Genomic DNA, 27668 nt, shown 5'->3' on the forward strand with positions numbered 1-27668 from the left:
GTAATTAGTAACAAAGTGCTATCAGTCAGATATAAACTTATTTGCTTTGCTTCTGTCATTTGAAGGTGTTTATTTAGGCATTCATTCATTCATTCATTCATTGACCTCAATGTACTGAACTAGGCAGAAATGACATATATTCAAAACTATCATTCAGAAGCATATAAACAGGTTAACTTTAAAGTAGTATTAAACAAAAATGGTAACACTGAAACGGGGAATTTCAAAAGTCAGGGTGAAACATAAAGTTAAATATGAAATTATTTCTCTGCTGTAGTCTAAGAGTGCATAATATAAAATATGCTGCTGCAAGTACTGAAGCCAAGAATATAGGGGGCCCTGCTGCTGATGTACAGCTTCTGCAATGGGAGAGGGAGAGGGAGAGATCGTTCTGAAAAGTAGGAACTCTAAAATGTTGTTACAGGCAATGAAAAATTAGGCTAATTTAATGATCCCGTCAAGCCATGTTTCTCCAACATGAGAATCAAACTCTGTACCTTGTATCTGTAAGGTAAATACCTTAACCATAATGCCAAGCCACATCCCCAATGATAAATGGCCTGACAGTTGAGCAGATGGTAGACGTTGCATATTAGGGTCTAGTTTATTTGAAGGAAGATAACAAGATGGGTAACCATTTAGTACAAGATAACATATGGCAGAGTGTTTCACTGCAAAGAAGGTACAATAAAGTGATGCACTTTATTTTAAAAATGCAATGTGTGTTGCATTTTGATGACATACAGGAATAAGGACAGGAAGATCATACTTGATTGACCGGGTGAGGATATCTTAGTCTTTATGCAAGGCATTTCATAGCAGTTAACCCAACTTAACTGAAAACACTGCTAGAAGGTCTGAGCTGGGAACTGATTTTATTCTTCATAGGTTCATAGGTTCATAGGTTTATACTAGGCTATCTGCCCTAAGGCATTTATAAGCCTAGCCCAAAGTTTTGTGGCTTACGCCACCCCTTATATGAAAAAATACTGTGCCCATTAGTTTGTTGTGCCTCTGTCCAGCTGTGACACAGAGATGATTCCCGGGGTAAACCTACGATCTCCCATCCACAGGTCAAGATTTCTCTTGAACAGAGCCAGCGAGGTGCTCTGCCTCACATGGACCGGGATTTTATTCCACAGCATAGGGAGTCTCTGAGTGATAAATCTATCCCTCCAGCACGTCCTATTTATATCCATGCTAAGGTTTAAGTCGCTTGCTCTAGTGGTCTTGGTGGATTTGGATTTTTTGAGGTGGAGCATGTCCATTAATTCCGGGTTGGACATGGCCTTGTATGTCAGGCACATGTCACCTCTGAGCAGACGGTATGCGACTGAATAGAGCTGGAGTTTCTTCAATCTGGCAGCATATGACAGATTTTGGAGTCCCTTTATCCTTTTGGTGAGGAACTTTTGGGATCTCTCCAATTGCTGCAGATGTCGGGTGAGATACATCCCGAATGGGGCATTGTACTCGATCATTGGTCTGATAAGTGAAGAGTACAGGGGAACAATGACCTCACTAGATCTGGATGTGAATCCCTTCATGATCAGGTGGGCAATGTAGAAGGTCTTTCTAACCACTTTAGCAACGTGAGTGTCAAAAGAAAGGCCACTGTCAACCTGGGTCCCCAGGTCCCTGATAACCTCTTCTGTGCTTAGTGGATTGCCGCCTATATGGTAGCTTGGGGTTACCTTGTTTTTCCCGAAGGGTATGACTATACATTTTTTGGTGTTTATTCATTAAATGAATGTAATAGATGAATGGGATTGTAAAGTCAAACTACAGGCAACTGTATTTGAAATAAGTGACCCTTTTAACCTTCCTAAGAATGTATACTTTTATAGGTTGCTTAGCTGGGACCTTACTTTCTCATGTGACAGTTTCAAAAACCATAGACTTGGATTTTGGTGTGTTTCATAGAATCATAGAAAGTAGAAGGCAACTTGGCTGTGTAGCCATTTACATCTTTACCCACCATACCTCTCAACCTCTTAGAGCAAGAAATCTGGACAAAGCCATAAATTGTGGTGGGACAAAGACTCAAAAATAGGAACACTTTATATATGTTGCTTTTACAAACTTTAGACAGTTGATGGAATAATAGGTTTTGCATTAGCATGAATTTTCAAAGTGGTAGAAAGCCTGAATCTCAAATGTCTTTCACCATTTTTTGACTTCACTCCTTAATGACTTACCAGTGATTTGCCAGAACACCACTATTTTATCAGAAACAGACCAAAAATAAGAGGCAAAGATCTGCACATTCTGTGAAAAACTGTACAGTTGAGAGGTATGTATACCCACAGTTACCTATCCTTAGACCATACCTCCTTTTTCAAGGAACAATAGGCCATACTATTAGTGAAAGTATGACTATACATCCAATTCTCTAATTTTCTGTTAAGGGAAGATAAAAGTGATGCTTTACGTGAGCTAAACAAGAAGTTTGTTCCGGAGCAGGTGTAGCCATGTGACAAATCTGTGTCTGCACCATGATTTGTTTATTTGCTGATGCAGATTCAGGTCTCTAGTTTTAATGTTCATTGGACTGTTTGGTTTGGAGAAATAGAAGGTCTTGGATTGCTGGATCCATAATGGACAGGAAGATAAGACACAGATGACCCCCTAAGGAATCTATAAGACACTGAATACAGAGACAAGGCCTCTAACGTCTTAGTAGCACAAGTCCTTTAGGCCCATGATCTTTTTTGTCAGGAACCTTTGGGGTTCCTCCAACTGCTTGATATGTTTAGTGAGAAACATCCTAAAGGTAGCATTGCATTTGATGGTGGACCTGATCTGTGCAAAATAATTGGATATTGAGGAAATACCCTTTGTAGTCAGTTGTGCTAGATAGGATTTCCTGACCACTGCTGCAACTTAATGAGGAAAACAGAGGGAGTTATCCATCCATGTAACAAGGTCTCTCGTAACATCTGTTTAGAGTGAGATGTTTTCTACATTATAAACTGGGTGGGTGTTTTTTTTTCCAGTTACAATAATATTGCATTTTTTAACATTTAGTTTTAATAAGTTTTTGAACACCAGCTACTAGCATGTGTAATCTCACTTTAGAGCTTCTGCATGTCAGAAGGGGGTCTGAGTATATTACCAACTTTAAGACATTTCTTGGTTCACTAATTATTGCTGGCAATCCAGCCTTGCTGGTGATATTATGGGGTTTGTGGCAAAGTCAGTAAAGAAAAATAAATCATCAGTAGGATATACTGAATTCTTATGTGGGTTTTCAGTTATCAGGAAGTTAAAAATGCAGGCACTAGAAATCAGGTAGAATGGAAATGAAAGCAACTAAATTCAAATGTCTATCAGCAGAATGAATTCACATAACAGGCAAAGTGGTGGTGTAGTGATTGAATATTCTTCCCTCTCACTGTATGACACTCCAGTTTCTTTCTTAGTGTGGGTGCCTCTTAAGTTTTCACATATAATCCCCATCATTTTCACAGATCTCTTTGGTTTTCTTCCAAATGCAAAAAATGTACTGGAAAGAAGACTGAAGATAATAAATTGACCTTAGGTATTTGTGAGAATGTGGGTATGTGACTGAGCATTCTTTGTGATGCAGTAGCATCCCATGCTTGGCTTCATTCTGCCTTGTACCCCTTTTTTAAATGGATAAAGTGGGTGTAGAAATGGTTGGACAAATGAATGGAAGAATGGATAAGCTTATGTAGCATACCCATGTGTAGGAGAAGCAGAGGTGTTATGTGATGGAAAGTAAATATTTATGTTACCCTTTTGTAAGTCTGTTTTATAAAGGTAGGTGCCGCTCTGCTGTGATGTAGCAATGGTGTAGCTTGTTTTTGCTTGCTGACATATGGCTAAAACAGTAAGAGATTTCCAAACAGAATCAGCTTTAGGATAGGCATGCTGAAGAAATTAATTATAACAAATAAAGAAAGAAAGAAATACTGATTTAAAGACGTGAAGCTAATAATCTGCAGGCGATGGAGTTATTTGCTGATTGTGGTGTGATACAGGATAGAATTATCAAGGTCAGAATACATGAAATGTTAGCAGTACATTTGCAAACTATATTGCATATGGTGGCAGGTAAGCAGTAATAACTTTGCATTTATACATATATATTGGAGACATTTTCTATATACTGAATTCTGTTTCATAAGTTTGAACTTCCAATATTTCATATCTATGAGAAATGCCTTTAAATCTGACTTTAATGGTAGTATGTTAAAGCTAGTTTTAAACAAGAATCAAGTTCAAGGTCTTTCATATTTCCCATTCTAGCAGGGCAACATTCATCAACATGGTTGACATTTACTCTAGCTATTGTAAATCCATGGCATTATTTCAAAATTCTTCAGTCTTAGGTTTGTAAATGTGGTGTTGTTTGCCTCAAGATAGTGGGCCATGTCATTTATTCATAAATTCTCATAATAAGGCATGGACTGATGATCAGTGGAACAAAACATAATTTGATGCTGGCATATAAATACAACCGTATAATACATGGAGTGAGTTGTTTAAATAGGCAAGTGCCCAACTATCAGGATACATTCCCATACAGCAGTTGTTGTAAATAATAGTAGGTCTGCTGCTGTTCAGAGTCATGCTTCTCTGTGTAATGAGTGTAAGGATTGTTAATTGTACTGTGAAATTTACCACTCTAGCCCGAGATTCCTTATGTCTTACAGCCCAGTTTTGTTTTTCTACAGCACAAAAGAAGCAGCACGTGCAGCACAGAAACAATGGAAAGGTGCAACAATTTCATCAGGCTGTAAACAGTGCCCGGTCATAAGGCCTACACTTGTCTGTGGCTCTGATGGACACACCTATTCTTCTCAGGTAAGAGAAGTCTAATTAAATATAAAACTAATGTCACACGTAAGATTAATTTCATGGATATATTTTAAAAGGGAGCTAAAAACTGTTTTACTTTCACAGGAGAACTAGTGTGCAATATTTTAGTAATTTCAATGGCATTAATACTATTCTCCAAATACTTAGTGTAAATGGCTTACAGTATATGACCTGTATTCCTTAAATGACATCCTTTAACTTTTCTCCTTTAGGAAACAGACAATGGGCACTTTTATTAGTGGAGAAGAGAAAGTACAGTTGTGTACCTACCATAAATGTAGATGTTCGAGTGTATTCACTGTTGCAGTCATTACACTTGGGTTATCCTGCTGGCAGGTGACCCGCAGTCGGCCCAAGTTCTAAAGTCTTGGTCTGGCGTCGGTTGCGGTCGCCTCTTCCCTGATGTTAGTGCGCCAGGGGTATAAAAGTTGCAACCAACACCATTTTCTTCAGTTTTTCTTGCCCCAGATGTCAGGTGCCCCCAGATAGGAAGGCGGAAAAGATAAAGATATGCCAAACAACCATACATATATTACTATAAACATTTCCTTCATCTACAAGCAAATACACCACATAGGTTGTATAGAGTTGAGAAGTACAGAATAGTCCCAGCAAAGAGAGGGATGGTGGGTGGGTAACCTGGACTGCAACAGTGAATACACTCGAACATCTACATTTATGGTAAGTGCACAATTGTACTATGTTCATCGTGTTTCACTGTTGCAGTCATTACACTTGGGTAGAATCCCAAAGCTGAGGTTGGGTGGCTGGGTCTAGACTGGATTTGGCGAGGCTAACAAGCCCTGCAGAACTGCAGTGGCAAAGCCTGCTCTGGATTTGGAGTAGAGAGGTAGGTGGTAGTGCTTGATAAAAGTGTGCGCTGAGCTCCAGGGTGCAGCTTCTAATATGTCTTTGGTTGGTACCCCTCTGAGGAAAGCTGATGAAATGGCTGCTGCTCTGGTAGAATGAGGCCTAATGCCCTTAGGCACAGATTTGCAATGTTGTGCATAACAGAAGCGGATGCAGTGTCCTATCCATTTGGAGATTGTCTGCTTTGTAATAGGTTTTCCTTGTGATCCTGCAGCATATGCTACAAACAGTTGCTCTGTTTTTCTGAAAGCTTTTGTTTTGTCCAAGTAAAATCGTAGCTGCCTGTGTATATCCAAAGTGTGCAGAAGTCTTTCCTCTTTATTCTGGGGATTTGTGTAGAAAATAGGCAAATGAATGGTTTGGTTTAAGGCACATTGGAGACCACTTTTGGCATGAATGTTGTGTTTGTCCTAAGAGAAACCCTGTCCTGATGAAAAATGAGGAAAGATTCCACAGCCATCAATGCCTGTAACTCTGAGACTCTTCTTGCTGAAGTTATTGCTAGGAGTAGAGCAGTTTTCCATGACAAGAATTTTAGATCAACTGTGCTGGCTGGTTCAAATGGAGGCAGTGTTAGTTTTTCTAAAACAAAATTGAGGTCCCAAGTAGGTACTGGTGCTCTCCTAGGGGGTCTTATATTCTTTGCCCCTCTGAGGTACGGTCGTAGTAGAGGATGTGAAAAAATAGGAGGATCCGTATTGTAATGAGCTGAAATGGCAGAGGCATGGATTTTAATAGATGAAAAAGATGGGCCTTTGTCCAACATCTCAGTCAGGTATTGCAAAATCTGAGGTATATTAGGGACCACTGGGTCGAGCCCTTGTGCCTGGTTCCAAGCACAGAATCTCTTCCATTTTTCTGCATAAGATTTCGTAGCGCTGGGCCTCCTGGCTTCCAAAGTTGCATCCATAACAGCTTTAGAGAGAGGTGCAGTCTGAGTGGCTACATTATTTGCCATGCTGCCGGATTAAGGTACTGAGTTGACTGTGCAGAATCTGATTGTTTTGCTGTGTCAGAAGATGAGGGATTTGAGGTAGAGGCCAAGGTGGGTCTCGGGACAAAGTCTTTAGGATTGGGTACCAGTGCTGGCGTGGCCAGTCTGGTGCAATCAGGATCATTTTTTACCTCTCTTGTCTGACTTTTAGAAGAAGAGGCATCGGAGGGAAGGCATAGACTGTCAGGTTTTTCCAGCTGAATGATAGAGCATCCACTTTCCATGCTTGAGAGTGATACGTCCTTGTGCAAAATTTCTGTGTTTGGCAATTGTGAGGGGAGGCAAAAGGATCTATGTCTGGGCATCCCCATTCCCTTGTTATCATGTTGAACACTTGTGGATTTAGCTTCCATTCATGAGGATCGATGAGATTTCTGCTTAGTTCATCTGCCACTGTATTTTTTTGTTCCTGGCAGGAATTTTGCTTGTAGATGTACCTTGTAGGTCAGTGCTGTGTTCTACAAAGTCATGGCTTGTCTGCATAGGGGTAGGAATGTGTGTCCCCTTGCTTGTTTATGTACCACATAACTGTGGTATTGTCCGTCTTTATTAATAGTTGTCCTGGATGTATTAGGTCCTTGAAGGCTGTCAGGGCATTCTGTACAGCTAGCATCTCTTTTTGATTGATGTGTAGATGCATTTGTTCCTTGGGCCACGTGACCCTGAATACATTTTCCTGCCATATGTGCTCCCCAGGCATAATCCGATGCATCTGTTGTTATTGTCTGCCTGGCTGTAGGTAAGGTGAAAAGCTGTCCCTTGTTGTGGTGACAGGCCTGGGACCACCATCGAAACTCCTGTTGTAGGCAGGAAATCAAGGTTATGATTGTCTCTAGGCTGTGACAATGCTGAGTCCAAACACTTTTTAGATACCATTGTAGTTTCCTCATATGCAGTTTTGCGTATGGAATTATTAGAATGCAGGATGCCATGAAACCCAGGGTCTGCAGAATTTTTCTTGCAGGAAGCTGGGTCTTTGTTGCCATCATTTGAAAGTAATGAGTCAGTTGCCTTTGTTTGTCTGGCGTTGAGATAAGCCATGTGGGCAGTTGTATTTAAGCTTGCACCCAGGAATATTATCTCTTGAGAGGGCACTAGTTTTGATTTCTTTTCATTTACCGTGCACCCTAGGCAAATTAGCAATCTTTTTATAAACGCCAGGTGCTTTAGAAGAATGTCCTTGCTCTCTGCTTGAATAAGGCAGTTGTCCAAGTAGGCATATATTTGAATTCCTTTTTGTCTGCAAAATGCAATTACTGGTTCATAGGTTCATAGGTTCATAGGTTCATACTAGGCTATCTGCCCGAGGGCATTTACAAGCCTAGCCCATAGTTTTGTGGCTTACGCCACCCCTTTAGTATGGGGAACTATACCCATTATTTTGCTGTGCCAGGCAATTTGTGAAGACCCTGGGCACAGTAGATAAGCCAAAGGGCAGTGCAGAGAATTGGTAATGCATTGAGCCTGCTATAAATCTGAGGTATCTTCTGCATGATTGTCTGATTGGGACATGGAGGTATGCCTCCTTGAGATCCAAAGTAACTAGCCAAGCCTCCTTGCTCTGCATGTGCAGAAGTTGTTGTAGTGTTAACATTTTGAATTTTGGAACATCCAGGAAAGTATTTAGGATTGACAGGTCCAGTATTGGTCTCCAGGCTTTGTCTTTTCTGGGTACTAAGAAAAGTCTTGAGTAAAATCCTTGTCCCTGTTCTATTTGTGGAACTTTCTGAATAGCTCCCATATCCATAAGAGCAGCAATCTGTTGTTGTGCCTCTGCCCATTGGTTTTGTGGCAGGTTTGGCATACCTTTTGGTTTTGGAAGCGTGTGGAAGTCGAACCTGTACCCCTGAGAAACTATATACCATTGGTCTTGGGTGATCATGTGCCAATTTTTTGCGAAAAGTGCTAGCTTTCCCCCTACGGGTGCTGTCAACTGGTAAGAGCTTGGCATTTGCAGAGGGAAGTCATTGTGACTGTTTCCTATAAGGTTGTGATTTGTCTTCTCCTCCTTTGGGGGCAGAAGCACCCCATTGTTTAGGTCTGTAGGAACCTTGGGGCTGAGATCTGCCTCTTGGGCATCTGTATCTGCCTCTTTGTGGCCTGTCTGACACTGGAAAGGACCAATTTTTTGAAGGCCAGTTTCTGCTAACTCTAGGTGGTTGAACCTGTAAAAAATCTTTCACCGTTTGCTTTATCCTCCATTTTCTTTAACACCTCTTCTGCTTAACACCAAACAAAGTATCATGGTGTAGTGGAGCATCCAATAATTTTACTTCAACATGGTCATGTAAACTTTGTTCTTTCAACCAAGCATGTCTTCGAATAACTGAGTCTGTAACTGCGGCTCTACAAGAAGCCTCTAATGAATCAAAACTACATTGCAGAGTATGCTTTCCCACTTGTTCAACTGCATGCAATAAATCCTGCATTTCTTTACTGTCAGGACTTTCTATATTTGTAACCATTTTCCGCTTTAACAATGATATGAGATACTGTTGATATTTAAGCATGTGAAACTGACAGTTTAAAGCTCTTACAGCTAAAGTAGCAGAAGTGTAAACTTTTTTCCCCCCATCTGTCCAGAGCTCTGGAATCCCTATCTGAGAGGACAGGATTTTTGGCAGTGGAAGCTTTAACCCCTTTAGGACCCTGAGAAATTGTTTCTGGGTCTGCAGCGGGGTTTTTGAAAATAAATTTGTGAGAGTCAGGGACCCTGTAGTACCTGTCTGGCTTTACTGGTTCAGGGGGTAAAGAATATAGAGACAGACTGGATGCAGAAAAAACATCATCTAGAATATCAAGCGCAGGAGGGATATCCAGGGGCCTGTGCTGAGGCAATAAAAGGAAGTCTCTGAGCCTTTTCTTGGATTCTGAGTAATCCTGGTCTCCCAATGGAAATGCACTATCATGGTGTGCAGGGTTTCCCCAAAAGAATAATCCTCAGGTGGTGAGGCTGAACGAATGGACTCTTCAGCATCAGAGTCCTCATAGGGAGGGAGAGAATAGCCCTGATCAGAAGAAGAATCAGAGGAAATGGAAACCTGATCAGAGGAATCATAATCAGTGTCTTGCTTATGTCTTTTGTCAGGAGGGGGATGGGAACCCCTCATTAACGTAATAAGGTCTTCGGCCATTTTAAGCATCTGTTTCTTTGGCATGGATAACTGTTCTGGAGAATGCTGCACTTGTTTTCTTGTCTTTAATGGTGTTTTTGACTTTGCCTTTGCTGCTGTAGTAGCCTTAATTGTAAGCTGTGAAGGTCTGAAAACACCCTCAGAAGCCGGTGCCTGCTCAGTGGCTCCAGACCCATCTGAGGGTATAGTTTCCATAGGCCCAATACCTTGTGTTTTCCACAGGGCTCGGTAAAGCAAAATCAAACCGACGTTTAATAGTGCATGTATTGAATCTAGCACAAAACCGATAACTAGTAACGTCGTGGTCAGGTCCTAGGCAAGGAATGCAGTAAGTGTGAAAGTCCTTATGAGGTATTTGCTTCCCACAAGAAATACAATTATTAACTTTTACTGACATCGGACTGGAGCAAAATAAAGTTTCCCCAACGGGGTACTTAGCTTTATTGAAGACTTCGGTTCTGAAATAAAATTTTGAAAATCTCAGGAGTCGGCCGACCGGCACTTGCGAACTGCTTTTTCTTCGGGCACCGCGCGGCAAGAAAGACTGAAGAAAATGGCTTTGGTTGCAACTTTTATACCCCTGGCGCACTGACGTCAGGGAAGAGGTGACAGCATCCAACGCCGGACCAAGTCTTTGGAACTCAGGCTGACTGCGGGTCTCCTGCCAGCAGGATAACCCAAGTGTAATGACTGCAACAGTGAAACACGATGAACATCAATGCAGATGCAGATGTCTCACATTTTCAAAGAAACGTGGCACATACTTCTCTGTATATATAAATGCACACACACACACACTTACACACAAAAGACACACAGACACACACACACACACACACACACACACACACACAGACACACGCTTGCGCGTTCGCGCTTGCACGCACACACATATACATATATACACGCGCACATGCGCACACACACACACATGTGCTCGCGCGCACACACACACATATGCTATCTCACATTCACATTCACACATACAGTCATACACATGTATAATGCACAAAATGCATAGTACTACATGAATGCTGTTAAATGGTATAAAATACAGTAATAATTTCATTATTATTGTCACAGGAAAGAAAACAAATTTACTAAAGCAGGAAGGAAACTGAGTGGTTTATGAACACTAACGTACATTGCAGGATCAAAAGAAAATGACTTTACTTATTTTGAAAGAAGAGATTAAAATAACAAAGAAGAGGGTCTATAGAAGGCAAGAAGAAAGTAAACGATATTTCAGATTTTAGATATAAATAACACTTTGTTGGTCTGTCCATCCATAAGGTGATAATCTGTTTTCTTCCAGGAATTTGTAAAATTTTCTAGTTTTCATAATTATCTGTTAAGTCTGTTGATCAGTGAAAAATAAAAGATTGTGGTGCAGTAAGTTCAGTTCAATACCCGAGTTTCATGGTGCTTGATTGCTTGACCTTGGCTTGGGGCTTATTAGGGCTACCATTCGTTACTCCTGTACCCCATCACATAGCAGCATATCATACTGCTGCATACGTACCAGTGGGTTGCTATACCATCACTGCTTTTTTTTTTTTAAAGTGGATCAGGAATTGTGGACCATGAGCCACCTCTCTAGGTGTTGATGATGCTGATATTACTATCATGTGTTTTCCCATGAGCTACCATGTAAAGATGTTCTGCTACAAGTAGGTGCTTTGTCTGCTGTAGCCAAAATGGCTTTTTGCTTCCACTGTGTATGTTTCAGAGAGACCTTTTTGGGGGGGGAGGGGGGCATGTGGTACTGATGTGATGGTGGCAGTAAAATCTAAAACTTCACCCAGGCTTTCAGTGTTATAGTTTCATTTGTCTAGGAAGTGGCTATTTCTAGAGTTTTGCATGGTATTGACCTTGGACTCTGTGGTAGTTGTCATGGTATTATAACCTTGGAAAGGAGACAAGGCTAAATGAAGGAGAAACTGGGAAGCAGTTATAAGGAAGCCAGATGTCATCATGGTTGATATCAGGGTCTCCATCCAGTTAGTCATGAATGCATAAACCAAAGGTGAGCAACTCAGTGGTGTGGCTGTAGATCAGAATAGTAAGGTTAATACGCTAGCTGTCATATTACAAATCAGTCGACGTTTTGCACATGATTCTCTTATGATAAAATGAGGGACTACTTAATGCAGAGCCAGAAGGAAGGACACATGTACTGTGGTACTGAAAAGGGTTGAGAGGGATGGGATTCAGTGAACTTATTCAGAAAGGGGTCGCCGAGTTAGTTTAGGGGTGAGCAGTAGAGCAGAAGGGCCTTATACTTAAGGTGAAGGTGGTGAAAGACTTGGTCTGGCTGTTTTCCAGCAGACAGTAAGTCTCTCACCTTCTCTGTGACACTTCCTTGGAATCTGCAGGGGTGGTAGTTTTTAAGTTAGTTTACCAGCAAACATATAGTTGCTATGGCAACCAAAGGTATTCTTCTACAGGCCAATGGAGGAAGCAGTCTGCTTGTATAAAGACACAGTGAAGGATGTTGGATAATGGTGAATGATTGCATTTTATGCTAACCTAGTGCCCATGGATGTTCCGGTGGACAAAGGTAGAGTGTGGAGATGTGTAGACCTGAGAGTTAGAGGCCTAGAATAAATAACTGGTAAGAGCAGAGTGCCTCAAAATGATGTAACCCATGAGGAAGAGGTGCCCTGCTTGCTTATAGAAACTAGTAAATCTGTGGGTTAAGCTGCAGGTACAAGGAAAAGGTAATCAAAAAGGAGAGATAAGAATCAGCTCCCATTTATATGAGCATCACTGGAAATTATGATAAAGCCGGGGACAGCTAGTGGAAGAAGAAGATGTCTGGCTTGTAGTGAGGGAGAACAGAAGACCCAGACATTGATAGTTATGATAAACATGGCCAACAACAGGCAATCGGGTGATGCAGGAATAATAAACTAGATGGATTAAATGAGGTCTGAAAGGGCTGATGGAGACAACAGGGGCCATCACTCCATTAATTACCAAGTGCGAATAGGGTGCTAGTGAGTAACTGTTCTTTAAATCCAGTTGGTAATCGTCTTCCCCTTTGTTTTTTTTATGAGATTGCATGACAGGGTACCTAATGAAATTATGATTAGATGAACTATGTATAGTGAAAAAAAAGCATAATGGGGTCTGAAGTGAAGCAGACGGTGTTAGATGGCAGAGAAGAAGACACTGAAGCCCTTTTAGTGTAAAGTGAAATGCAGTGGCAACTGAAGTCAAGTGCTAGCAACAATCCAGGGATAAATAACAGTGTCAGCTTAAAATGCTGCTGAAGTGGTCAGTGCACATATCTTAACATTTTGCTTGAAGTCTTAGTGATTTTTTCTATGACTTAAGAAAGTGTTTATTTATTTATTTATTTATTTGCTTTCGAGTGCATGGAATGCAACACTTTCATCTAGAGTTGTCATTTATAATTTTGTTGTTTCTTTTTTTTTTTTTTTTTTTACAACTTCCTTCCATTTGTAACTTACCTTACATACTATTCTGAATGATTTTTGTGCATTTATAGCACAGTTGATTAAATGGGTTAATAACAATTCTGGAAGTAAAGAAAATGTTGGGAACATAGCAACGTACTAAATAAATCATCATGAGGTCCATAACATCGCTAGGCATGTACACCTTTAAGCAGACAAAATTAAGCATTCTTGCCACCCTTCACAAGCACTTAATAGTGCTCACCACCCAAAGTGAGCAGGGCAGTATTTGAAAACCGTGGTGTAAACTTGTGTGTTTCCATCCATTATCAACATTGACCTGAACAGTAGCTATAATCGTACTTTGTTTGCCTTGCAGTGGTAACTTGTTACACAGACTAGGAATACATTGAGTTAGTAACCTATCTTTCCAGTGAGTCTTGTTGATTTAATGGTACAGATTTAAATCCTTAGGGCAGGTGTTTGTAGAGCCACTGGTTATGAGAAAAAAACAGAAGGTCAAATAGAATTGGGTCTTTCATGTAGCCTGTAGGCTACTGAGTGTAAGGAGAGTTATGCTATTCTATCACAGTAGTTAAAGGATTTGAAACCTTTCTTTTTTTGGTAAGAAATCTTTGCTGCCTTTCCCGTTGAGCAACATGCTTGGATTTGTAAATATGAAAAGGGGCATTGTATTCAATACTGGGTCTAATAATGGAAGAGTACAGTGGTAGGATAACTTTTTAGGTCTTGAAGCTATTCCCTTGGAAAATAACTAGGCCAGATAGAAATAATTCCTGACTGTGGTACAACATGATTATGGAATGTGAGAAAGGTGTCCACCTAAGTACATGGGGCTCTTGGGATCATTCCTCAATATATATCATACAAGGTGGTAACAACCTTTTCTGCCAGATACTACTATGCTGTATATGTATATATATATATATATATATATATATATATATATATATATATATATATATATATATTTTTTTTTTTTTTTTTTTTTAGTTTCAGACCATTTTTGATGCACCATGTATGTAGGGTATTTTGTATCAGTGGATGGTTTGATAACAGTTCCCAGTTTGCAGTCATCCGCAAACTTGGTCTACCATCCTTCAGGGATATTGGCTTGGATGTCTGACAAATAAATGCAAAACAGGAAAAGATCCATTACTGATCCGTATGGCACCCCAATAATAACAAATTTAAATTCAGTTTGAGAACCAGCAACTTTCATATCTTGGAATCTGTTGGACAGCCAATTTGAAATCCAGTAAACTATACAGGGGTTTGCAATTAGCTTGTCAAGTTTTTCAGTAATACCAGCATGAAGATAGTGTCAAAAGCCTTGGCAAAGTTGAGATAAACAGTGTGCCCAGAATGCCCACTACCCACAGTCCCTGTAACCTTTTCAAAGAAGCTTAACAGTCTTAAGGGACAGGATCTTCTCTTCACATAACCAAACTGATTGGGGTGTAGATCGGTTATTTTGTTAATGACTGCATATGTTCTGCTATGAAATGTTCCATGGTTTTGCATGTAAAGCTGGGAAGGCTGATGGATCAATAATTACCCCTGTCTGTAGAGGGGCTACCCAAGGTAGTCACTGTGGTTGTTCTCCAGGGATCAAAAACAAACCCTGTTCATATGCTGAGGTTGAAGAGTTTCAACAGAGGCTGTAATAGTGCATACTTGGCACTGATGAGAATGCAGCCTGGTATGTTGTCTAGTCCCATATAAGTATTATTTTTAGCCTTTGACAGGGATTCTAAGACTTGAACCAAGCTGACTTCAGGGGAAATTACATTCTCAGAGATAGTTGGGGCAGCAATGAGGGTAGGAGGGGTAAAGTTAACACTAATTCTGTCTACTAATATATTAGCTATATCCTTGGGGTCAGACAGCCTAGTATTACTGTTGATGAGTGCAGTGCAGTGTTGGACATTATTCCTTTATTTTCTGACATAACTGAAAAAAAGGTTTATAGTTTCTTTTGGAATCGGTAGCAAATTTAAGTTCATACTCTGCTTTATATTTTTAATAGTGTTTTTATGTTCCTTGCTGGCATGTTTTATTGTAGTCTTCTTGATATCGGGAGATGGGGAATTCTTGCAACTTTTTATTGATTTCCATCTTTTGTTGTGCAGTTTATTAATATGGAAGTTCCACCAGAGATATTTATTCTTGAATTTACAATTATATTTAAGGTGAATGCATACTGACTTTTCTCTGCAACTGTTCAGGTGCAGGTAAATGTCAGAGGTGAATGCAGTAGCCCCCTCAGCTGCATTCATTTACAATAGATGGGAATTTTGCATAGGTCTTCTACTAGGTAAAGTACGTTTGCCTTGGAGAGTAAAGTACGTTTGCCTTGGAGAAGTTTCTAAGGATGGTCTCAGTGGTGAGCTGGCACGACTAGACCTGACCGATAAAGTCTGATGACTGTTGTGAAAGACACTCTAATTAATGATAATCAGTCATCCATTGGTACAAGTAAAACTAGTGAACAGAATTCCAGTGGATTTAGTTCTACTCTGGCATCTCCAACATAGGATTGGGTACAGAAAATGCACACTGTAGTTCTAACAATGCAGGGAATGGTAATACATTTGACCTAATATAACCCTTTAAAAAAATTATGATCTCCAGGTGGGTAATTTCCTCAGTGAAATACATTAAAGTCAAGGGTGTATAAAAAAAGTATGCCTGTGTTTGATAGAACAAGGTGTATATTGATGGAAGTATTAGTTAAAAAAATAAATAAAACATTACTTCAGCACTTTACATGGTAACTCAGAGGGACAAGAGACAGAATCACAAACTAAGAACGATAGCCAGTCTGATTATTTTCTAACTGCATATAACAACATTTTGTGAATTTTAATAAGAGGGATCAGTTTCTAAAAGTAAAAGACATTTTTAAGAAACAGCACAGACTATAGAAAAAGCAGAGCTTATATAATTACAAATGCTTGATTTTCACAATCCAGTTAGGATTATCCAAGAGAAAGATTGATAAATGCTTCCACCAATCATGAGAAAGATGAAGTAGACTTTTTTTTTCAGACCCCATTTATATTCTATCGTTAGATAATAAATCTGACAGCACTAAAAAGTTTATTTCATATACATATAATACCACTTTGTTTCTTGAATTCGCTGTACAGTTGTTGGTTACTAAAATGCGGGTCTATATTAGAACATCAAAGTTTCAAAACTACAAATGTTCTAATATCAATCCCTATTCAGTGAATGCTGAAAACAGTGAAGCTACAGAAAATCGAATTTTTTCCAAGGGAAAGAATTTGGTTGTCCATTTCTGTCGCTTTGCTATTTTCAGTGCTGTGGTGGAACGTTACGGGTCGGGTTCAGGTAAGTGTGCGATTGGGCATAGGTTAGGTGAGTTAGAGTTTGGGCGTGGGTTAGGTATGTGTGCGATTGTGTGGACGTGAGGGTTAGGGTGGGTTAGGTGAGTTAGGGTTAGGGTGCGGGTCAGGTAAGTGTGCGATTGTGTGGATGTGAGGGTTAGGGCAGGGTAGGTGAGTAAGGGTTAGGGCGCGGGTGAGGTGTGTGTGCGATAGTGACGGACCTTAGGTTTAGGGTTTGGGTTAAGGTAAGTGGATAGTTAGTGGTGTATGTACAGTTTAGTGTAGGGTTAGATGTAAGATTTTAGGTGTATGTGTGTGGATTGCTGTTTGTTTGGTGTGCTTGTGTTGTATGTTTTTTGGAACAGCACATTTTTTCCCTAGGAAAAAATTTGCTGTTCTGCATGTTCGGTGTTGTAAGCGTTCGCTGAATAGAGGTCGATATTAGAAGATTCGAAGTTTTGAAACTTCGATGTTCTAATATAGACCCCTAAAATGCTGTTCCTGGATATTGAACTTGAAACTGATGGATCCATCAGGAAATTTGTTTCAAATGTATATAGGAAAGAAAAATGCGTGACTTCCAATCTGGATATCTCTAGAGTATGCTACCAGTTTTTGAAAGAGAATGTAATTAAAGCATAGGACATAAGGATATTCAGACTGGTGTTCACTGAGGAGGAATTTATTTGGCAAATAAACATTTTTTTAAGAAAGTGGTTATAAAGCAGTTACTGTAAACTCTGTCTTGAAAAAGGATAATGACAGCAGGATAAACAGAATATTTTAAACAGAAGCAATATGGTGAAGACTAATGCTACTCATAACAAGTAGACACAATTTAAAAGCAATGTCATGGTTTTAGATTGCAATATTGTTCTTTATGACATCAAAAATATTATGAAGTCTTGGAAAATACTACAAAGTAACTTTGATGTGCTTGAAGTAATGGTTTATTAAACTAGCTGTACGTACAAGAAGAACTTCAGCTTTGACTTGCTATTTGTAAAATTCTAAAAAAAGCAACAGAAATGTTCCTACAAAACAAAAGGTACATTTAAGTGTGGCATGTATCCTCAATTCTGTTTTATTAGTGAGAGTCCAAAAGTTCACTTTGATACACAATGGTTTAAACTGGGGAGCTATGGCAAGGTAAACATGTCACTCCAAAGGAATGGCTTATCTTGATATTTTTGACAGCAGTGAGATGTTTTATATTGGTTTGACACTTTGTAAGTCATGCCATGTACTTTATGAGCATACCTCTTAACTGTCCAGATTTAAATACTTTTGGTCTGTTCCTCACAGAATATGTGGTTTTCTGGCAAAATCACTGGGATGATCTGAGGATAGAAGTCACTAAATAATAGCATACATTTGAGTTCAGTTTTCACATCCTTCAGAAAATTCATGCTATCACAAATCCTGTTATTCTATCCACTTTCATAAGTTCATAGGTTCATACGAGGTTACTAGGCTAATGGCCCTAGGCCCTTTATAAGCCTAGTCATGTTACACCTGTGTTCCCTAATTGACCTTCTTCAGATGGCTGTTATTCTCAGAGTTTCTAAGTTATGAAAAGCAATATTTAAAATATGTCCCTATTTTGGGCCTTTTTCTCCCCATTATGTCAGGTTTGTCCAGATGTCTTGCACTAATAGGTTGAGAAGTATGTTTATGAGTACAGGTATGCTGTTAAAAAATACTTAAGGAATGCTCTGTATTAGATAGCACAGGAAGAGATTCTGCATCACCTTCAGAGAAAAATGAAATACAGTGGAAAATGAAACTGAATGCTGGTAACAATCAAGGATTGGATGACTCGGTACCAAAGGGTATTGAAATTCAGATTAGATAAGTAAGACATTTTAAAGAGAGGATTACCCTATGATTTAGAAACATCTGCAATATTCACAGAAATTGCCTATTGCAAGTATGTCGACTTCTGTAGTGGTGAGAAAATGTGATTCAGACATAGCAATGGCAAGAACGAGAAAGGCTTTATTACTGGCTCATTAGCATGTCTCCGAATAACATACTACCCAGCAATAACACTATAAGGCCTAATGCAGGCAATGTTCTCCCTAACAACGCAACCCTTGCGTTAAATTGACAAGGACGTCCTCCTGCAAACATGCATACACATACACACACACACACACACACACACACACACACACACACACACACACACACACACACACACACACACACACACACACACACACACACACTCACACACTCACATGTATACTGGCACCCAGGCACGTACAGAAACACTCCTACATGCACTCCCAGACATTCTCACTCACAGAGCCATCAGCAAACAACATCCACTCCCCACTCACATTCAGTTACACTTATGGAAACAGTCACCCAGTCACCCACATGAACAATCCAACATATAAACACACATACAGAATCTCTAATCCCTGCCTAACCACCCCCATTGTGACCAGCCAGGTAGTCCTGCACTTACACACACACACACACACACACACACACACACACACACACACACACACACACACACACACACATTCATAGGTTCTTAGGTGTGTACTACACTAATGGCCCTGGGGCCTTTGCAAGCCTAGCCCATAGAGGTGCCCTGGCATTGTGCCACCCGTCGTTAGTTCCCAGTGCTTCTATCAAGTAGAGCCACTGGAGTAATCCCTAGGGTGAACTTTCTATTTCCCATCCACTCATCAAGATTTCTCTTGAAGAGGGCTAGTGAGGTGCTCTGCTTCACATGTATGGGAAGTCTATTCCAGAGCATGGGCAGTCTCTGGGTTATGAACCTGTCCCTCCAGCATGTTCTGTTGATTATGGTAATGAAGTTGAGGTCTCTGGAGCATGTGGTGTGGAGTGATTGGAATTTCTTTAGATGTAGCATTTTGAACAGAGCTGGGTCAGACATGGCTTTGTAAGTCAAGCAGAGATTGCCTCTTAGCAGACAATATGAGACAGAGAATAGTTGGAGTTTTTTGAGTCTGTTCTTGTAGGACATGTGTTTAAGGCCTAGGATCCTCTTCATGAGATAGTTTTGTGGCCTCTCCAGCTGTTGCAGGTATCTAATGAGGTACATGCCAAATGGGGCATTATACTCTATGATTGGTCTAATGAGGGAAGAGTAGAGTGAATTGACAACCTCTTTATTCCTGGATGCAAAGCCCTTGGTAATGAGATGTGCCACATAGAAGGACTTTCTGACAAAAGTGATAATGTGGTGGTTGAAGGAGAGATTGCTATCAACATGTGTCCCCAGATCTCTTATAATGCTGTCAGTGTTCAGTGGGGTCCCATCGATGTGGTGATTACTGGGAACTGAGTTTTTCCCAAAGGGGATGACGACGCATTTTTTGGCATTAAGCTTAAGGCCATGGTTTTGACACCAGTCATTGGTCTCAGCGAGGCCTTTCTGTAGGATGTCTGCATCACTTGGGGAGTTAATAATGGCACACAATGGCTCACAGCTTGCAGTTGTCTGAGAGTTTGGTCAGCCAGAGTCCCTCTGTGTTGGCCTGGACTTCTGAGAAGTAGATGCCAAACTGGAGAGAACCCAGGACTGATCCCTATGGGATTCCACTCATTACTGGTCGGCAGTCTCACTTGGAGTCCACTACTTTCACACTGTCTGTTCTATTTGTGATCCAATTTGCAACCCACCTAATGATATAGGGGTTGATGCCTAGTTTGGTGAGTTTATTAATAATTCTTGCATGAGGAATGGTATCAAAGGCCTTGTCCAGATCAAGGTAGGCTGTATGAACTGCCTTACCTTCATCCACTGGTGACTGACTCAAAGAAGTCAACCAGGTTGAGCAGGCATGATCTACCTTTCACAAAACCAAACTGCATGAGATCTAGAGTTTGGAGATTCCCCTATATCCTTGTTAATTAGGTCCATGGTGATGCGCTCCATAGCATTACATATCAGACTCATCAGGCTAATGGGGTGATAATTTCCAGGGTCTGTAGTTGCTCCTCCTTTATGGAGAGGGATGAATGTAGTAGTGTGCCATTTGGTAGGGACAAAGCCTGAGGTGAGGCTGTGAGTGAGCAGAGCACACAGATGTGGTGCCAGTTCACTTTGAAATTTATGTAGAACACAGCCAGGGATATTGTTGGGTCCCATGGAAGCTGTATTCTTGGCCTTAGACAATGCAGCTTTAACCTGTGCTGCAGTAATGCAGGATTCCTGGCATTCTTCTGGTATCGAGATGGGTCCTTTTGGGAGGGGGGAGGGTTAAATTTGGCATCGAATCTGTCGGCCAGTATGTTGCCAATATCTGTTGTCTCAATATGGGAGGTACCATTGTGCAGTAACTTAGGCAAATCTGGGAATTGCCATGGAGATTCTTGATATAACTAAGGAAGGCTTTGTGGTTGTTTTTATTGTCTGCCACAATTCTGCCTTTATAGATGGTGGCTTTAGAGGTTTTGATGAGGGATCTCAACTTTTGTTGAGGCTAATAAGGGAATTTTTCCAGTCTTGGGACTTCACCTTTTTCTGTAACAGTTTCTTCCTTTTGTTGTAGAGTTTATTAATGGCAGGGGACCGCCACACTGGCTTCCTTTTTTTGGAAGAGAGCATCTTGGTTCTGTTGGGTATGGCTAGTTCCATGCATTTATGTATGTGTTCGTACAGTGCATTGGTGTATGATTTGGCAGTCATGCATCTGTTTTCCATTGACATGGATGCGGTGAAGTTAGCCACCTCTGTTTTTAGGAGTCCAAAGTCAGCTTTGGAGAAGTTTTTCATGATGGATACCTTTGTGGGGGTTGTGTATGAGATGTGGATTTCCATGGTGATTAGTTTGTGGTCAGATCTAACCAGGGAGAAATTGACTATTGGTGTAGAGCAATGGTTGCCCATGTTAGTAATAACCAGGTCAAGGATGTTGCTTCCTGTAGTGGGGGTAAGAATGAGCTGGTCCAGGGCATTGGACCTGATACATTCCAGGAAGGGTTGGCCCAGTGCATTGGTGCTTGAGTAGTTTTCCGAGTTGATGGAGGGGTAGTTGCATTCTCCTAGTATGAGAGTGTTGGGTTGGACCTTGATAGATTCCATAGTGCTTAGGAATGTGGAGTGAGAGTCTAGGGACATGGTTGGGGACCTATAGCAGGCTATGACCTGGATCGCAGTCTTACCCAATGTTAGTTGTACCTGAAGTATCTCAGATGCATTATACTGGGCTACTAGCCTGGAGGTGTATATATCCTTTATGAATGTGGAGACACAACCACCTTTGGAGCTTCGGTCCATGTTTCAGGGCCGAAAGGTGTGGAATGAGTTATAGCCTGGTAGTGCAGGGGTGCATTCTGCTGCTTTAAACCGGGACTCCGTTACAACACAAATGTCAATGTTGAGGAGTACTTCAAGCAAGTGCTTCTTGAGATTTAGACTTCTAGCATTGAGCAGCATGACCCTCAGACTGCAATTATTTATAGCTGCTACGGTGCTAATTTGGTCTTTGTAACTCCGCCATAAAAAGGCACTATGGGGTGGCAAGAGCCTTAGCCAGTACCCAGAAACCCAGGGGTGACAGATGCAGGCCATCTATGGCAAAGCATCGAGGTTTGTCAATCATGTCATCCCAAGCAGACAGATACTAGATCCCCTTAGAATGACACAAGAAACTTGCTTCATTCATGCTGTTGCAGACTCACTCACACAAATACATCCACAGACACACACACACTAAAACACCCCAACCCCTGCATTTTCACTGCACTTACCTATGCTGTGACACTGCTGAGTAATTCTATTAGCCACTCCCTCAGCATGCTTAATTAACATTTAACTCTGCATCCCCCAAACTACCAGAAAACCTCAGCTGTCAAATGGTCTAGGAATTGTAAAGGCTTACTGCAACTGGGGAAAGGGATTTGTTAAGCCTTCCTGGTAGAGGTAATGCTTTCTGAATTCCAGCTTTAGTAAACTTATGGACTGGTTTGTAGATATCACAAGAATTGTTTTGAAATTAAGTGGTCTTTGTTTTTTGTTTTAGTAATTCTCAGTACTTCAGGAGAAAGCATGAAATAAAATGACTATAATTTTATTTCTGGGACTGAAAATATAATTTTTGTTTTTATGTTTTATCAGCAATGTACTCACAAGTATTGATAAAAATGCCAGCATCAGTCAGAAATCTGCTGGTTACTTTGAGTTTTTCAACAAAGTTTCACTGAATTATTTGTAAACAGAAAAGACATTTTTTTTCCAAGCAAGCACACTGACTGTCTAAACTGGAGTAAATAAAGCACCATGTCTTCCATTTTTTCATACAAAGGGAGGTGTGGTTAAATTTAGAGATGATAATAAGAAGTAGAATGGGGAATAATGTACTGAGGCTCCCTAAATATATTCATTTTTGAGATTATATGTAGTTACTGCATGTACGTTTTGAGTGAGGCTTGACTCAAATATCTGAAATAAATGATTTCATAAACTAACAAACATAATTTTCTTTTAGTCTTGACTGTCTGTCTCAATTCTTCCCTTCTGCCCCATTTAAATAAGAATATTGATGATTTAAGAACATTTGTTTTCGTATAACCTGATTTTTTTCCTAGTGGGTTCAAATCATTTGACACATTTTATTATATTTTGATAAATCTTAGTTACTAGCTGAAAGCACGACCTGCCACTGTAGATCATCATGATTTGGCTGCAGTCAAAGGTAGTAAGAAATGTATTCATAGGTTCATAGGTGTTTACCAGGCTAATGACTGCACACCTACCCATGCATCTCAAATCTGTTCATAGGTGTTTACCAGGCTAATGACTGCATGCCTACCCATGCATCTCAAATCTGTTCATAGGTGTTTACCAGGCTAATGACTGCACGCCTACCCATGCATCTCAAATCTGTTCATAGGTGTTTACCAGGCTAATGACTGCATGCCTACCCATGCATCTCAAATCTGTTCATAGGTGCTTACCAGGCTAATGACTGCACGCCTACCCATGCATCTCAAATCTGTCACACATTTTGATACCCTTGATAAATGTAAGCATGGGCCTGGAAGATGAACCATTTACAAGTTACCCGTGTCCATTAGAGATGGAAGTGCCAAATCAAGGAAGACGTTCCAGTTTCCCATCAAATTGTCCAAGTTGCACTTGAATTGGGTTAGGGAGGAACTATGCTTGACATGGATAGGGAGCCTGTTCCAAAGACACGGGCATCTCTGGGATACATACCTATCTTTACAGCAGTTCCTATTTTTTGTCAAAGGCAAGGTTTAAGTCTTTAGAATGGGTAATTCTGGCACTGTTTGTTTTGTGGATATGCAGGAGGCCCATCAAATTGGGGTCTGACAATGCTCTGTATGCCAGGTGTAGAACTTCCCTCAAAAGTCTGTAGGAGACAGAATACAGGGATAGGGACTTGAGGCAGCCACGTAGGGCATTTTACTTACACCCTGTTTTCTTTTAGTGAGAAACCACCGTGGACGTTCCAATTGTTGTATATGCCTGGTCAGGTACATACCAAAGGTGGCATTGTACTCAAAGATAGGTCTGATGAATGCAAAATAGAGTGGAACAATGACTTGCTTGGAATTACATGCCATACCTTTGTTTATAAGTTGCACAACATAGAATGATTTCCTCACCACTGTAGACACGTGATGGTCAAAGGCTAGATTACTATCTATGTGTGTCTCTAAGTCCCTGACTACTGGGTCAACCCTAAGGGGTATGTTGTCAGTATGATAGTTGCCAGTTATGGATGACTTCCCAAAGGATACTGGTATGATTTATTGGTATTTAGGTTTAGTCCATGGCTCTGACACCAGTTGTTTTTCTGTGTCAGCCCCTCCTGGAGAACATTTGTGTCAGTGCGAGATTTAATGACAGCTCCTAGTTTGCAATTATCTGCAAATTTAGTCAGCCAGAGACCAGTGACATTGGCCTTGACTTGTGAGAAGTAAGTGCCAAAAGGGAGCGGTCCAAGGACTGATCCCTGAGGGACTCCACATTTGACTGGCCTCTTTGTAGAGGTGGACTCCCCATTTCTAACTTCCTGGGTCATGTCTATGAGCCAGTTGGGTGTCAATTGGGTGACATACAGGTTTGTGCCTAACCTCGTCAGTTTGTCAGCAATGCCCAAGTGGGGTATTGTGTCAAATGCCTTGGGCAGGTCATGGTACGTATTGTGAACAATTTTGCCCTCATCCATTCCTTTGGTGACCTTCTCAAGTCACCAGGTTGAGTAGCCCTTGACAAAACCAAACTGGGTTGGGTCCAGTGTCTGGAGGTTTACTATGTCACTGTTGATCATTTCCATGATAATTCTTTCCATGGCTTTACATATAAGATTAATGAGACTTATGGGTCTGTAGTTTCCAAGGTTTGTAGATGGACAACCTTTGGGCAGAGGGATGACTTTTGCCTTTCTCCATTCATGAAGCAACAAACCTATTTGGACGCTACATTTAAATAGTAATTCCAGAGGCTCTGATAGGTCATGTTTAATTCTATTTAGAAGGCATCCTGGGATATTATCTGGACCCACTGATGCAGTGTTCTTGGTCTTAGAGCTTTAAAAACCTGTTCCTTAGTAATAGTAGGGGGAGTTATATGTGATAAATTTCCTGAGGGAAGGTTGAGGGGGAGAGAGGGGTAAAGTTGGCTCAGTCAATAGTTTTGCTATGTCTTCTGGCTCAGTATATGTGGCTCCATTTACAATGAGCTATGCACACAATTGTGTATTGTCTTTGAGGATGTGGACATAGCTAAAGAATGCTTTGTTGTTGTCCTTGGCCTGGGAGGCCAAACTTACCTCAAATTTGGCTTCAGTAGACTGTATTTGTAATCTGAGTTGTTTGTTTAGTTTGAAGAGAGTGCTTCTATCCTGCTGGGTGTTGCATCTCCTAATTTTTGCCATGATTTTCTTCCTCCTGTTATACAGCCTATTGATTTTGTGATTCTTCCACGGTGGCTTGTTTTTTGAGTTAGTTCTGTACTTCTTCCTGGTGGGTATAGCTGCCCTATGCAGCTATTAACATCCTTGTACAGGCAGCAGTGTTCTCTGGGTTTATGGGAGCTTTAATTTTACTAGGTTCTCACTTAATAGCAGGAGGCTAGCCTTAGAATAGTTCCTGAATATTCCAGGTTTAGCTGGGGGTCCAGGTTTTGTTTTTACTTTAAAGGAGACCATTTTGTGTTCTGATCTTACCAGGAAAGGCATTACAGTAGGGGGTGTGCAGCACTCTCTCATATTAGTGAGGACTAGATCCAGTATAGTTGCACCCCTGGTTCATGTATTGTCTATCTGGTCCAAGGAGTTTGTGTTTACACAATCCAGGAATCTCTGTGCATGTACGTTTGGTGTCGTATAGAATTCCCAGTCAATAGTGGAGTAATTAAAGTCACTGATGAATATGGTATTGGGTTGGATGGTTAGTGTTTCTAATATGTTTAAATACATGGTATGTGTTTCCTGGGTCATAGATGGGGACCTATAGCTTGCAAGGAATTGGTGCTGGATTTTGCCTATGGTGATTTGAACATGGAGCAGCTCAAGTGCATTGTCCAGTTTGGCAAGCCTTGAAGTATATTTATCTTTGATGCAAACAGAGACACCTCCAGCTTTAGTCCCTGCCTGTGAAGTAGCTGGCCTGAATGTGTGGAAGGCATTATGACCTTGCACTGTTGGTACTTTCTACTTTATACATTATAACCTCACACTGGTGGTACTTTATACTTCATACATTATAACCTAGCACTGGTGACACATTTTCTCAGCATAAAGTGGTTACAGTTTTTTATTTATTCCAAAAGAAAATCCATTCTTCTGGCCTTGTGAGTGTTGCATCTTTAATCATTTTTATTCATGATCATTTTATGTCAGAATTGCATTACTCCCCAGAATTATTTTATCCTGGGAGGTTAATGTTTAGAAACAGATATAAAGAAAACCATTAGAGTATTAATTGTTTTATCTGCTATTATTTTAAATATGATAATTGCTCTGAATGTCATCTTTTTACTGATAATGTGATAACCACAGCTGGGAAACTTAACTCTCAAAGCCAGGAAGTTCTGCAGAATATCAAAGATAGCACCATAATAATAGGGTACATAAACAAATCCAGTCAAATTCATTCTTACCATCCAAACAGAATGGCCACCAGGTCGTAGGAGTTTACTTTGTTTTTCAGTATTATGCATTTGACAGCTGCACATCAATATGTGAAACAAAAAATGCTATCTTACTAAGTTGCACAGCATATGTAGATCAAGTCTGATAACATGGTGTAAGTTATTTCTCTTTTTCAAATTAAAAACAGAGAAACTAGTTGTCTTAAAACTTCGTTGATGAGCTCAGTCACAATAATTTCTAAAAATCATGAATCCCAGGTAATGTTCCAAAGCAACAAGCTATTATTCATAACAGATAACTGATCCTCAGTAACAAAAAATCAGAAATATTTTAACAATGCTAAACATATCAGCTTTTATATACTTAAAAGCAGGTGTGGAAAAGGTATGCATTGTTTAATTTTAAACCAGCCTATTCAAGGCAAACAGTATAAACAGGGCTATAAAAGTGCATTTTAGAAAAAGAAAGAAACTTTTAATTCTGTTAATTCCAATTCATTAGAAGACAGACATGCTGCTACCTTTTATTTTGTAGAGAGTGTACCCCAATTCATGTGAAGCCAGACATGCTGCTACCCTTTTCTGTAGAGTGCACCCCAGTTCATGCTGTTGCCTGTCATTAAGGTTTCCTTTCTTCCCTCTTCCCATTAAGCCTTCAGCTTACATTGAACTGATGTTCTGTTCCAAGAATGGACCTTGTTTTATTTTTCATTAGCGGTTGTTTAGGAAGTCAGGAAAAATATATTAAGAAAGGTATATTTGTCTGAATGAACTTTGCCCAGGAGAAAATGTTGCCCTGCCTATGAGTGACTGTTCCCAAACTACTCAGTTGCAATTTCACTTGCTTAAATCAGGCTGTTACTACTCATAAATCTCATAGTTCCACATTAACAAGTTGTCCTTCTTTGGAAACTACTT

The 27668-nt window shown here is 40.3% G+C and overlaps 1 protein-coding gene across 2 annotated transcripts in view; it reads left to right on the plus strand.

Moving 5' to 3' along the window:
* The window catches only part of SPOCK3 (SPARC (osteonectin), cwcv and kazal like domains proteoglycan 3), a 2692952-nt gene that overhangs the window by 1648586 nt on the left and 1016698 nt on the right, over window positions 1-27668 (plus strand). For both annotated transcript variants that reach the window (XM_044062207.1, XM_044062208.1), the window contains exon 6: window positions 4701-4830. In XM_044062207.1, the coding sequence (XP_043918142.1) occupies window positions 4701-4830 (130 nt within the window). The remainder of the gene's footprint in view (window positions 1-4700; window positions 4831-27668) is intronic.

This window comes from Protopterus annectens, chromosome 2.part1, assembly GCF_019279795.1.
Source record: "Protopterus annectens isolate FY-2018-M chromosome 2.part1, PAN1.0, whole genome shotgun sequence".
Lineage (NCBI taxonomy): Eukaryota > Metazoa > Chordata > Ceratodontiformes > Protopteridae > Protopterus > Protopterus annectens.